The sequence below is a fragment of the Amphiprion ocellaris genome, chromosome 22, assembly GCF_022539595.1.
Source record: "Amphiprion ocellaris isolate individual 3 ecotype Okinawa chromosome 22, ASM2253959v1, whole genome shotgun sequence".
NCBI classification, from domain to species: domain Eukaryota; kingdom Metazoa; phylum Chordata; class Actinopteri; family Pomacentridae; genus Amphiprion; species Amphiprion ocellaris.
In genome coordinates, this window is record NC_072787.1 from 28,769,501 (window position 1) to 28,784,283 (window position 14,783).

Below are 14,783 nucleotides of genomic sequence, written 5' to 3' on the forward strand. Positions count from 1 at the left end.
GGGGGCACCACTCCACACTGACGCTTACATCTGCACCCAGACCTGCAGGTAGAAACACCTGAACACACTGTGTGTGTGTGTGTGTGTGTGTGTGTGTGTGTGTGTGTGTGTGTGTGTGTGTGTGTGTGTGTGTGTGTGTGTGTGTGTGTGTGTGTGTGTGTGTTTTCAGGGCCCATGCAGGAGACAGTGTATGATTTCTGGCGAATGGTTTGGCAGGAAAACACCGCTGCCATCGTCATGGTAACCAACCTGGTGGAGGTGGGGCGGGTGAGTACACACACACACACACACACACACACACACACGCACACGCACACACACACGCGCACACACACACAGTCTCTGAATACCTGGAGAAACTACTGGAGGTTTTCTTCTTTTTTTAGGTCACTTGGACATTTTTGAACATAAATTTACAAAAAGACTCTTTCAAGTTGAAGTGAAAACAGATGTAGAACCAGTGGTTCCATCAGTGTTTTCCTCCTTCCAATCAGTATTTAGTAGATCCTAACCCTGGATTCTGTTGGTCTCCATCAGTCTGAACGTCTGGACCTCCTTCTTCATGAACTGTTAAACTCTGTCAGTTTCCTCAGGGATTCTAATCAACAGAACTTTTCAGGTCCAGACTCTAGTTCTCAGGTGGATGGAGGTCTGGACTCTGACTCTTCCAGAACTTCCACCTTGTTGTCTTCAAACCATCTCTGAGGATCTTTGTCTGTTTGCGTCGACTCATCGTCTGGATGGAAACATGATCTTCTCCACGTCTCAGTTCTCTTCAGACAATCAGGTTGTCCTCCAGGATTTCATTTACCCTCTACCAGCCTTCCAGGACCTGCTGCTGAGGAACACCATGATGCTGCCACCACCGTGCTTCACGTCATGATGATGCCTCCACCGTGCTTCATGTCATGATGATGCCTCCACTGTGCTTCACGTCATGATGCTGCCTCCACCGTGCTTCACGTCATGATGCTGCCTCCACCATGCTTCACATCATGATGCTGCCACCACCGTGCTTCACATCATGATGCTGCCTCCACCATGCTTCTCATCATGATGCTGCCACCACCGTGCTTCACAGTGGGGATGGTGTGTTTGTGAGGATGTTCAGTGTTTGGTGTCCATCAAACATATCATCTAGTCTGATGGACATAAAGCTCCATCCTGGTCTCCTCAGACCAAAGAACCTTCTTCCAGCTGTCTTCAGAGTCTCCACATGTCTTCTGGTGAACTTTAGTCCAGATTTAATTGGAGCTTTTTCCATCAGAGTCTTTCTCTTTGTCTCCATGAAGCTTTGACTGGTGAAGAACAGACAGCAGTTGTTGGATGAACAGTCTGAAGATGGAACTCCTTCAGAGGAGTCATAGGAGTCTTGGTGGCCTCCCTCTCTCGTCTCTTTCTCCTTCAGAGGAGTCATAGGAATCTTGGTGACCTCCCTCTCTAGTCTCTTTCTCCTTCAGAGGAGTCATAGGAGTCTTGGTGGCCTCCCTCTCAAGTCTCTTTCTCCTTCAGAGGAGTCATAGGAGTCTTGGCGGCCTCCCTGTAGTCTCTTTCTCCTTCAGAGGAATCATAGGAGTCTTGGTGGCCTCCCTCTCTAGTCTCTTTTTCCTTCAGTGGAATCATAGGAGTCTTGGTGGCCTCCCTCTCTAGTCTTTCTCCTTCAGAGGAGTCATAGGTGTCTTGGTGGCCTCCCTCTCTAGTCTCTTTCTCCTTCAGAGGAGTCATAGGAGTCTTGGTGGCCTCCCTCTCTAGTCTCTTTCTCCTTCAGAGGAATCATAGGAGTCTTGGTGGCCTCCCTCTCTAGTCTCTTTCTCCTTCAGAGGAGTCATAGGAGTCTTATAGGGGCTTTCAACCAAAGAGCACCAGGTGCTAGGTTGGTTCAAAGTTGAGAGCCAGTGCTTTTTTGGTTCAAATCTCGTGCCGCCCCAGAACGGGTGTGTTTCCATTCAGAAGGAGCAAAGTTGGAGCTGCGTCATTGCGCCACCACAAAACGTGTGTACGTCACTGCGTACGTAGCCGTTCAACAGCGTTCGCGCCGTACGGAAACCCACACAACAACAATAGAGGACTTCATTGGAGTGGTGTACATGGCTTTGCTAGTGTGTCTCGCCATCGTTGAACAGCAAAACCTTCTGTTAGGGGTTACCCATCGGCGTCGCCGTTCCAATGCCCGGCGATCACGTTTGAGAAGAAAGGTAATTATCAAAGACGTTTGGATACTTAACAGTAAACCTGCTAGCATTAGCTTAGCTACTTAGCTTCGACTACGCTTGCATTGATTACTTAGCGGTTAAACACGCAATAAGTTGATGATCATATCTATGTTTATCTTTTTAGATGTATTTAGATGTCACCCCGCCCCCTGCCCGTGACGTGCTCAGCTCTCAACTCTGGCCAAGTCTGGCCCAGCAACGAGATGGTGCCCGAAAAAGCCCCAGTTTTTGGAGCCCGGAGCCGCAGCACCGGTGGTGGAAAGACAAAAAACCGGCGCCAAGTCGGGCACTGGCTCCGACTCCGAACGGGCTCCACCCCGGTCGAAAGCCCCTATTGTTGGCCTCCCTCTCTAGTCTCTTTCTCCTTCAGAGGAATCATAGGAGTCTTGGTGGCCTCCCTCCCTAGTCTCTTTCTCCTTCAGAGGAGTCATAGGAGTCTTGGTGGCCTCCCTCTCTAGTCTCTTTCTCCTTCAGAGGAGTCATAGGAGTCTTGGTGGCCTCCCTCTCTAGTCTCTCAGGTCTTGAGGACGTCCTGCTCTAGTCAGATTTATTCAGTTCAATTCAATACACATTGATACACACCGCCTGTGTAACATGATTTCTTGTTCCCCCCTCTCCACTTTGCTGGTTGCCATGGTGACACTGTGATTAGCTCAGCAGTAATTAGCTGTTAACGAGGATGGAGGGGGCAGAGCCTCTAATGAGATTTTAATATCAGCTACTGTTTGTGTTTAATTAATGAGCTCAATTTCTGCTGAAGGAACACACGACCGTGTGTGTGTGTGTGTGTGTGTGTGTGTGTGTGTGTGTGTGTTTTAGTTAGTTTATGGTTAGTTTATAATTAGTTTATGGTTAGTTTTTAATTAGTTTGTGGCTAGTTTATGGTTAGTTTTTAGTTAGTTTATGGTTAGTTTTTAATTAGTTTATGGTTAGTTTATGGCCAGTTCTCACTTGGTGTCTGGTTCATAAATGTCACGGTGAATGTTTGTGTCCTCAGTAGTGAACCTTTGTGTGTGTGCAGGTGAAGTGTTGTAAGTACTGGCCGGACGACACTGAGATTTACGGCGACATGAAGGTGACACTGATCGAAACTCAGCTGCTGTCAGAATACGTGATCCGGACTTTCGCCATGGAGAAGGTAAAAGGCACAAACCACAGCTGGGAAAGTAACTTTAGAAGTAGTTACTTACTCTGTGTTAATGACTCCTCAGCAGCTACTAGTCCTTTTACTCACCAGGAATGTAAAAACCAGGGGAACATGTTTCCTCAGATGTTCAGCTCTGGAACAAAGTACCAGATGTTTAGTTTCCATCCTGCAGTCCAAACGTTGTCTCTTTGGAGACTCTGGATGTTAACTGTGACGTTTTCTGGTGTCAGAGGGGCGTGGCAGAGATCAGGGAGATCCGGCAGTTTCATTTCACCGGTTGGCCCGATCATGGCGTGCCGCTTCATGCCACCGGCCTGCTGGGATTCATCCGCCGCGTGAAGGCCAAGACTCCGCCCACCGCTGGCCCCACCGTCGTCCACTGCAGGTTCATGGTCAACACCTACACCACACATCTGGTTCAGGCCATTGTTGTGCTGCTTCAGGTGTACGTAACACAATGTTTGTGTGTCTGTGTGTGTCAGTGCGGGGGCGGGGCGGACAGGTTGTTTCATCGTCATCGACATCATGCTGGACATGGCAGAGAGAGAAGGTGTGGTCGACATCTACAACTGTGTGAGAGAGCTGAGAGCACGAAGGGTGAACATGGTGCAGACAGAGGTACACAAGACCCACAACAGACCCACAACACACACTACAGATACACTACAGTCTCACAACACCCATTACAGACTCACAACAGACCCACAACACACACTACAGACTCACAACACACACTACAGATACACTACAGTCTCACAACACACACTACAGATACACTACACACACTACAGACACACTACAGACTCACAACCGACTCACAACACACACTACAGACCCACAACACACACTACAGACTCACAACACACACTACAGACTCACAACACACACCACAGATACACTACACACACTACAGACTTACAACACACACAACAGACCCACAACACACACTACAGACCCACAACACACACTACAGACTCACAACACACACCACAGATACACTACAGTCTCACAACACACATTACAGACCCACAACACACACTACAGACCCACAACACACACTACAGACTCACAACACACACCACAGATACACTAAACACACTACAGACTTACAACACACACTACAGACTTACAACACACACCACAGATACACTACAGTCTCACAGCACACATTACAGACCCACAACACACACTGCAGACCCACAACACACACTACAGACTCACAACACACACCACAGATACACTACACACAGTACAGATACACTACAGACTCACAACAGACCCACAACAGACTCACCACAGACCCACACCACACATTACATACCCACAACAGACACACACACACATACCCCACCTCTGTCATTCTTGCCTCTCTCCCCTGTCACTAATGCCTCTCCCCCCTCTCCAGGAGCAATATGTCTTCATCCATGACGCAATCTTGGAGGCGTGTCTCTGTGGCGACACAGCGATTCCAGCCAATCAGCTGCGGTCAGTTTATTATGAGATGAACCGATTGGACCCTCAGACCAACTCCAGTCAGATCAAAGAGGAGTTCAGGGTAACGTATTGATCTGATTCCTGCTAAAGTCATCTGTAGCTGATCGCATCCTCCAAACGTCCATCAGGCTTCTTCTCATGTTCTTTCATCTGGAAGTTTAGTTCTGAGCAGCAACCAGGTTTAGTTCTGGTCCTCCGTCCATAGAGTTGATGTTCTGAAGGTTCCTTCACACTGTCTGAGCTTCACACTAACTCTGGTTTCCATGGAGAATCCCTGAACCAAGTCTGAAGCAGCTGCCGTCTGTTTTTACAGCTGGATGGAGGAAGTAGTTCACTGTCTGTGGAGTCATTTTAGGAGCTCTGATTAGTGGAACTCTGACTCCTTCTAGACCTCCTGATTAGTGGTACTATGACTCCTTCTAGACCTCCTGATTAGTGGTACTATGACTCCTTCTAGACCTCCTGATTAGTGGAACTATAACTCCTTCTAGACCTCCTGATTAGTGGAACTATGACTCCTTCTAGACCTCCTGATTAGTGGTACTATGACTCCTTCTAGACCTCCTGATTAGTGGTACTATGACTCCTTCTAGACCTCCTGATTAGTGGAACTATAACTCCTTCTAGACCTCCTGATTAGTGGAACTATGACTCCTTCTAGACCTCCTGATTAGTGGAACTATGACTCCTTCTAGACCTCCTGATTAGTGGAACTATGACTCCTTCTAGACCTCCTGATTAGTGGTACTATGACTCCTTCTACACCTCCTGATTAGTGGAACTATGATTCCTTCTAGATCTCCTGATTAGTGGAACTGTTATAGTATAGTATATTATAGTATATTATAGTATAGTATAGTACAGTATAGTATAGTACTATATTGGTTCTGTATTGGTTCTGTATCGGTACTAGTATGGTAATGATCGATGCATCTGTTTCTGATCAGACGTTGAACATGGTGACGCCCACTCTGCGGGTGGAGGACTGCAGCATCGCTCTGTTGCCTAGAAACCACGAGAAGAACCGCTGCATGGACGTTCTGCCTCCGGACCGCTGCCTGCCGTTCCTCATCACCATCGACGGAGAGAGCGCCAACTACATCAACGCTGCGCTCATGGATGTACGTAACGCACCTGTCAGGCCGTGTGATCGGTCCAGATGTTTACATGTACACAACAGCACAGAAAACACACCATTGTTTGCCATCCTATTTTGACGTGTTCTTCAACTGTAGTTCCTGTGAGGTTTCTTCTGTCTCAGAACATCGGAATCTTCTGCTCCACCACCTTGATTTACTTCAGACTAGAGATCGACCGGTTATTGGTCAGGCCGATTATCAGCACCGATATTTGGAAATTTGATGTACACTATATTGCCAAAAGTATTCGCTCATGTGCCTTGACTTGCATATGAACGTAAGTGACATCCCATTCCTAATCCATAGGGTTCAATATGACGTCGGTCCATCCTTTGCAGCTAGAACAGCTTCAACTCTTCTGGGAAGGCTGTCCACAAGGTTTAGGAGTGTGTTTATGGGAATTTTTTACCATTCTTCCAGAAGCACATTTGTGAGGTCACACACTGATGTTGTACCAGAAGGTCTGGCTCTCAGTCTCCACTCTAATTCATCCCAAAGGTGTTCTATGGGGTTGAGGTCAGGACTCTGTGCAGGCCAGTCAAGTTCATCCACACCAGACTCTGTCATCCATGTCTTTATGGACCTTGCTTTGTGCACTGGTCATGTTGGAAGAGGAAGGGACCAGCTCCAAACTGTTCCCACAAAGTTGGGAGCATGGAATTGTCCAAAATGTCTTGGTATGCTGAAGCATTCAGAGTTCCTTTCACTGGAACTAAGGGTCCAAGCCCAGCTCCTGAAAAACAAGCCCACACCATAATCCCCCCTCCACCAAACTTTACACTTGGCACAATGCAGTCCCACAAGTATGGTTCTCCTGACAACCACCAAACCCAGACTGGTCCATCAGATTGCCAGATGGAGAAGCGTGATTGGTCACTCCAGAGAAGGTGTCTCCACTGCTCTAGAGTCCAGTGGTGGCTGCTTTACACCACTGCATCCCACGCTTTGCATTGCACTTGGTGATGTATGGCTTGGATGCAGCTGCTCGGCCATGGAAACCCATTCCATGAAGCTCTCTGCTGAAGCACTGTTCTGGAGCTAATCTGAAGGCCACATGAAGTTTGAAGGTCTGTAGTGATTGACTCTGCAGAAAGTTGGCCACCTCTTGGCACTATGCTCCTCAGCATCCATCAGTTTACGTGTCCTACCACTTGGTGGCAGAGTTGCTGTCGTTCCTACACACTTCCACTTTCTTATAATACAGCTGACAGTTGACTGTGGAATATTTAGGAGCCAGGAAATGTCACGACTGGATTTGTTGCACAGGTGGCATCCTATCACAGTTCCACGCTGGAATTCACTGAGCTCCTGAGAGCAAGTCATTCTTTCACAAATGTTTGTAAAAGCAGTCTGCAGCCTAGGTGCTTGATTTTATACACCTGTGGTCATGGAAGTGATTGGAACACCTGATTCTGATTATTTGGATGGGTGAGTGAATACTTTTGGCAATATAGTGTATGTCAGCATCGGCCTTTTTTTAATCTGGCGGGCCAGTATGAAGAAATCAATTTAAAAATGGGTTATTTTGGCTCAGATGCAATCGTGCCTCTCTCTCCTGCCTTCTGTCTCCAGCACCATCCACCCTGCCCTCTGATTGGTTAAGAGGCTGTCCTCACACACACACACACACACACACACACACACACACACACACACACACACACACACACACACACACACACACACACACACACACACAAACATGCACACACACTGCAGAGAGGGAAAGTTTTCTCATGTAAGAAGCTCCGGAGAGAAAACTCTTCCGAAATTGTAATAAACATCCCAGTGCTCTAGATCTCACAACTACTACTAACGTTACAGTGAGCAGCAGAATAACGTAAGAGTGGAGTAAACATTAGCGGCAGCTCTTCTAACTCCTATTACCTCCCAACATGTCTGTGAATTTCTTAAAAGAAGACTGCTGATAACATCAACATGGAAACAGTCCGTGATAGAAAAGCATGTGTGTGTGATTAAGAGAGAGCACATAAAAGACTCAGTTCACGTGTTTTAGGGAGCATGCTAAGGTGGAGGCTGATTAGCTTTTACCATAACATTAGTTCGTCACTCTGGCTCTGAACGCTCTGCAGACTATGTATTAGCAATGGGGAAAATGTATGTAATGTGGACAATAGTGTGTGTTTGCATTAAAGTCACATGAAAAACTCTACAACTCATGACTACTAACGTTGCTGTGAGCTTTCTGGTCCAGTGATCTGAAAATTAAAGTGAAGATGAGAGTAAAATTCAGAAGTGATTTATCTGAACAAAATGGTGGAATATTTTGAACACTGTGGGCTCATTAAAGCCCTAAAGGCTGTTTGTGTTCTGTCAGGAGTTTAATTGCACTCATAGCAACTGTTATAATTTTTTGTCATTTGACACACATTTCTGTGCAAATTTTATTTAACTTTGTTTTATATACTATCACTTTATAAAATCTCTGGAAATAAGTTTTTATTTAACTGCTGAGCCTGAGAACAAAGATAAGTCATTATTGTTATATTTAAATTTTACTTTATTTACTGTGTAAAAATTTCAGGGAGGTATTTATTTAAGCTTTTATTCAACTTTATAAGAGATGCTTCTGAGTCTAGGAAATCCATGCACTTCTGGAGCTATTATTTTCTATTTGTTTGATTAAATAAACATGCTTTAGGCATTTAATCAAAATTCAGTGTTTGCATTATTCAAAATTTTTTACGCCAATTTTACACTTTTACTGCAAATGAATATCGGCTCCAAATATCGGTTATCGGCCTCCTCTAACTACTAATAATCGGTATTGGTCCTGAAAAACCCATATTGGAAAAGGGAAGTTTTCCTCCACAGTTAAAACATTTTGACCATGTGTTTGTCTGTGTGACATCATATGTGACATCATATGTGACATCATATGGCATCATATGTGGGATCATATGTGGCATCATGTGTGACATCATGTGTGACATCGTGTGACATCATTTGTGGCATGTCACTCTGCAGAGCTACAAGCAGCCGTCAGCGTTCATCGTTACCCAGCATCCTTTGCCAAACACGGTCAAAGACTTCTGGCGTCTGGTCCTTGATTACCACTGTACCTCCATCATCATGCTGAATGATGTGGACCCTGCACAGGTACATAGACAAACACACACACACACACACACCTGTCAGCTGCTGTGAATGTTCCAGAGTTTGTCAAAATATCTCATGACTCAGTTATTGATTAGAATCAGTTATTGACTAGAGTTAGTTATTGAATAGAATCAGTTAGTGATTAGAACCAGTCATTGATCAGAATGAATTATTGATTAGAATGAATTATTGATTAGAATCAGTTATTGATTAGAATCAGTCACTGATTAGAATCAATTATTGATTAGAATCAGTCACTGATTAGAATCAGTCATTGATTAGGTTGATTTATTTATTCGGAATCACTGACTGTGTGAACATGTATCTGAAGCAGTTGTGCTCTGACAGAAACATAAAAGTGATGTGGGCTGAGGACCAAATTATTGATCGTCAGAGATCAATAACCCCCTGTCCCTGTGTCAGCTGTGTCCTCAGTACTGGCCAGAGAATGGCCTCCATCGCCTCGGGTCGCTGCAAGTCGAGTTTGTCTCTGCAGATCTGGAGGAGGACGTCATCAGCCGCATCTTCAGGATCTACAATACAGCCAGGGTGGGTTTGATTTCTGCTCCTTCACGTCTGCAGCACACAGCTATGAACGACCTGAAAAAAGCAGCAGGGCTTCACTTCTGCAGTTTCTCAGACAGACTGACGATCAGCTGCAGGATTTACTGTGGGTTTGTGTGATTTTCACCACTTTATGCCCCAGATATTCAGGGCACATTTGATTTCTGCCTGATTGTCTTCTGCTGCGCTGGTGTTTGATCCAAACCTTCACTTTCTGTCCTGTTTCACCAAATTTAGATCAGAGTGTGTTTGATTTAAATCTCTTCACCTCCCTGTCAGGTGCACTTTAAGTTTCAGTGCATTTGATTTTGCCTCATTTTCTCCCTGCATCTCGCCAAATATCGGTCATGTTTGATCCAGACTCTTGTCTCCACCCGCCTCGCTGAGGCAGGTCAGATTTAGCTTTCAGTGCATTTGATTTAAAGCCTTTCTCCTCCCTGCCTGCTCACATTAATGTCCTCCCGTCTTGTTCTGTGTCTCCTGATTCCTTTATTTCTCCTGCAGTCCTTCTCCTTCTCTTGTCTCCTTCCCTTGCCTCCTTCCCTTATCTCCTTTCCTTGTCTCCTTTCCTTGTCTCCTTCCCTTATTTCCTTCCCTTGTCTCCTTTCCTTTTCTCCTTCATTGTTTCATTCTCTTGTTTCCTTTCCTCATCTCCTATCTCCTTCCCTCGTCTCCTTTCCTTGTTTCCTTCCCTTGTTTCATTCTCTTGTTTACTTCCCTTGTTTCCTTTCCTTGTCTCCTTGTCTTGTTTCATTCTCTTGTTTCCTTTCCTTGTCTCCTTCTACCTCCTTCCCTTGTTTCCTTCCCTTGTTTCATTCTCTTGTTTATTTCGCTTGTTTCCTTTCCTTGTCTCCTTCCCTTGATTCATTCTCTTATTTCCTTTCCTCGTCTCCTTCTATCTCCTTCCCTTGTCTCCTTTCCTTGTTTCCCTCCCTTGTTTCATTCTCTTGTTTACTTCCCTTGTTTCCTTTCCTTGTCTCCTTCCCTTGTTTCATTCTCTTATTTCCTTTCCTCATCTCCTTCTATCTCCTTCCCTTGTCTCCTTTCCTTGTTTCCTTCCCTTGTTTCATTCTCTTGTTTACTTCCCTTGTTTCCTTTCCTTGTCTCCTTCCCTTGTTTCATTCTTTCCTTGTCTCCTTCCCTTGTTTCATTCCCTAATCTCCTCCCCTTGTTTCTTTCTTTTGTCTCCTTCCTTTGTCTTCTCCTTGTGTCTCCTTCCCTTGTTTCCTTCTTTTGTCTCTTTCCCTTGTCTCCTTCCTTTGTCTCCTTCCCTTGTCTCCTCCTTTTGTCTCCTTCCCTTGTTTCCTTCCTTTGTCTCCTTCCCTTGTTTCATTCTCTTGTCTCCTCCAGCCTCCTTATGTCCTCTCATTTATCCAGGGTGCGCTTAAATCTGTGGATGTTCTCAGTCATCCAGGTCATGATAAGTCTCAAGCAAGCATAAGTTATGGCAACTGGACTAACCTCGTGTGAGTCGAAAACGTTTCACCTCTCATCCAAGAGCCTCTTGGATGAGAGGTGAAACGTTTTCGACTCACACGAGGTTAGTCCAGTTGCCATAACTTATGCTTGCTTGAGACAGGGTGCGCTTGTTTTATGATTTATTTCCTCCTTCCCTGATGATTGTACAGTGGGTGAGCTTGTTTTCCTCACCCTGTCCTCCTTGTGCCTCCAGCCCCAGGACGGGTACCGCATGGTGCAGCAGTTCCAGTTCCTGGGCTGGCCAATGTACCGCGACACGCCCGTCTCCAAGCGCTCCTTCCTCAAACTGGTCCACCAGGTGGATAAATGGCAGGACGAGTACGACGGCGGCGAGGGACGCACAGTGGTGCACTGCCTGTAAGTACTCACAGTACTGCAATACCTGTAGTACTACTGCCTGTAAGTACTCACAGTACTGCAATACCTGTAGTACTACTGCCTGTAAGTACTCACAGTACTGCAATACCTGTAGCACTACTGCCTATAAGTACTCACAGTACTGCAATACCTGTAGTACTACTGCCTGTAAGTACTCACAGTACTGCAATACCTGTAGCACTACTGCCTATAAGTACTCACAGTACTGCAATACCTGTAGTACTACTGTCTGTAAGTACTCACAGTACTGCAATACCTGTAGCACTGCTGCCTGAAAGCAGTTGTACTGCAGATACTACAGCAGTACTTCAGTGGCATTTTGTCTCCATCTGGTGGTCGGAAGGTGGAATCACTGATTTGATTTTCTTTATCACCCACCCCATCCCCCCCGCAGTAACGGTGGGGGTCGTAGTGGTGTGTTCTGCAGCATCAGTATAGTGTGTGAGATGTTGAGGCAGCAGCGCCAGGTGGACGTCTTTCACTCCGTAAAAACTCTGAGGAACAACAAACCAAACATGGTGGACCTGCTGGTAAACAACATTCACATTACATTGTATATACTATACACTATATATTATATTATATTATATTATATTATATTATATTATATTATATTATATTATATTATATTATATTATATTATATTATATTATATTATATTATTTTATATTACACTAGATTATATTATATTATATTACACTATATTATATTATATTATATTATATTATATTATATTATATTATATTATATTATATTATATTATATTATATTATATTATACTGTTTTATATTATTTTATTTTATTTTAACATGTTCCAGAATAATCTCTTATTGCTTTAACAGGATCAATATAAGTTCTGCTATGAGGTCGCTCTGGAGTATCTGAACTCTACTTAGATTCACCTTCATCACCTCCTGCAGCCTGAGGAGGTGGAGGAGGATGAAGAGGAGGAGGATGAAGAGGAGGAGGAGGAGGAGGAAGATGTTTGCACTGCCCTGACGGACTCACCTCATGTTGTTATTTTGTCGTGTTGTTTTTTATGTTTATTGTCGTACTGAAACTGAAGCAACCAAAACTCTGAGTCAATTGGTGATCAATCACTGATCAATTGTCCTGATCAGACCTGAGTTCTGTCTCCAGGTGTTCGTTCTGTACCTGTCAGATTAAGCCCCGCCCCTTCCTCATAAACAGGAGTTCTGCAGCGTCCTGATGATCTGAGGAGATCATCTGATCTGACGGGTTCTAGAGGATCAGTTAGTTTATTATCATCAATAGCCAGTTCAACTTGTGACTTATTGATCACTTCTGTAACCAGAGAGGCTGATTTTGATTGGTCATGATGTCACTGTGACATCAGAGTTCAGGATCAGGTTTAATCAGTCGCTGACATCATTAATCGATTGACTGATTCATAGCTGAAGGCTTCACTCAGCTGCCAACCATTTTCATGTTTTTATGATTTCAGCAAGAAGAAAAATGCCAAAACTTTCCAAACCTGTTGAGCCGGTTCCGTTTTTACCATTCTGAAGGTTCTGGACCATCCGCTGGTGTTTAACCGGGTCAGAACATTTTAACGTTCTGAAGGTTCTGGACCATCCATTGGTGTTTAAATGGGTCAGAACCGTTCAGGACCGAAGCGTCAACAGAACCGCCATGAAGTCTAGTTGGTAGAGAACATCTGAGACACTTCGAGAAACTGAAAGAACTGATAGAACCAAACAACGGAAAAATCAAGAGTAGCAGTTTAAAACCCGCTTAATCAACTCAAGGGCGACTTACTGCTGTCTGTTCCAGAGCTTTCTGCTGGAAGCTTGGATGTTTCCATGGCAACGGCGCCTAGAGATTCTGCCGATGAGGACAATGAAATTCGATCAAAAGCACAAGAAAAGATTTTAGAGTTGAGACTGTTTTGGTTTCACATGTTTCATAAAAATGTTTAAACTTTCTAAAGAGTCTTCATCCTTCTGTCTTCTGGGCTTGTGGAGATGGATCCAACCCGGTCCCTGTCGGGTCCATTTGTTCTGTCAGCAGCTGGATGAAGCTGATTGGCTGTCAGCTGTTAATAATGTACATAGAGCAGGAGGAAGCAGGAAGAAGAATATTTATTCATTCAGTTGTTCTTGGTGTCATCGTTGTCGTTCTTGTGAAGCACACACAGAGAGACAATCATGGTGGACAATTCTACTGTTCCACCAACAGAACCACAGTTAGACCATGTATTGATGTAACCCTGCTGACATATGGCTCTGGTCTGATTTAACCCCGGTTACAGTCTGAGTTGATGCAACCTTTGTAATATGCAGCTCTGGGTTGATAAACCTCTCAGACCTATGGCTCCTGGTTGGCATAACCCTGCTGTTCTATGGATCTATGGATGTTCTGTGGATCTATGGATGTTCTATGGATCTATGGATGTTCTATGGGTTTATGGATCTATGGATGTTCTATGGATCTATGGAGGTTCTATCGATCTATGGATGTTCTATGGATCTATGGATCTATGGATGTTGTATGGATCTATGGATCTATGGATGTTCTATGGATCTATGGATGTTCTGTGGATGTTCTATGGCTAGCTGTGGTGTTGACTGAACCCTGTTGGTGCATGGCTGTGGTGCTGATGAGAACATTATTGTAATGAAAGCTTTTATTTATGTTGTATGATTCCAGAATACTACAAATAAAAATGTCTATACACTGCAGTCTGACTTCTGTTTTTCACAGACAGCCAATCAGATCACAGCATGCCGACCACATGGTGGCGCAGCAGTGGAGATCTCTACGGAGTCACCGTAGTTTTGGTCTATGCCAGCAGGAGGCGACAACAACATGTGGTTAATAGTTGCTGTGTTTATAACTAATGAAGTAAACCTTCAGTCTGTCTATGGTTCTACAGCGTGTTCAGGAGGAAATAGAACTTTTTAATTAACACACTTTTATATTTGATTCAGTTCTGGTAATGAGCATCATTTACACATGTATATACAGTAATATTTAGCTATATTAATACTTACATCACGGCAAATAAAATGGGAGCAATAAGACCTAAAACGCTCCAATAATTAGTCACGTTAGACTGAATAAGCCAAATCGGAATTATCAGTACGCATGCGCATTTATCCCTCAATAGCTTCCGGGTCAGAGTTCATCACACACTACATTATCAACAAAGCCATACTATCGCAGTGGAACGACCTGCTATTTATAGCAACTATTAAGTGTTTACACTGCTTAAAGTCTTTTTAAGGC

At 44.4% G+C, this 14,783-nt stretch overlaps 1 protein-coding gene across 11 annotated transcripts in view; it reads left to right on the forward strand.

Annotated features, from left to right (window-relative positions):
* The window catches only part of LOC111570975 (receptor-type tyrosine-protein phosphatase mu-like), a 138,383-nt gene extending 124,147 nt beyond the window's left edge, over positions 1-14,236 (forward strand). For all 11 annotated transcript variants that reach the window (XM_055007155.1, XM_055007156.1, XM_055007159.1 and 8 more), the window contains 11 exons: positions 170-267; positions 3,235-3,351; positions 3,591-3,745; positions 3,843-3,978; positions 4,766-4,915; positions 5,802-5,975; positions 8,982-9,113; positions 9,537-9,662; positions 11,350-11,513; positions 11,929-12,064; positions 12,377-14,236. In XM_055007155.1, the coding sequence (XP_054863130.1) occupies positions 170-267; positions 3,235-3,351; positions 3,591-3,745; positions 3,843-3,978; positions 4,766-4,915; positions 5,802-5,975; positions 8,982-9,113; positions 9,537-9,662; positions 11,350-11,513; positions 11,929-12,064; positions 12,377-12,430 (1,442 nt within the window). In that variant the 3' untranslated portion in view covers positions 12,431-14,236. The remainder of the gene's footprint in view (positions 1-169; positions 268-3,234; positions 3,352-3,590; positions 3,746-3,842; positions 3,979-4,765; positions 4,916-5,801; positions 5,976-8,981; positions 9,114-9,536; positions 9,663-11,349; positions 11,514-11,928; positions 12,065-12,376) is intronic.
* Positions 14,237-14,783: the final 547 nt, after the last annotated feature.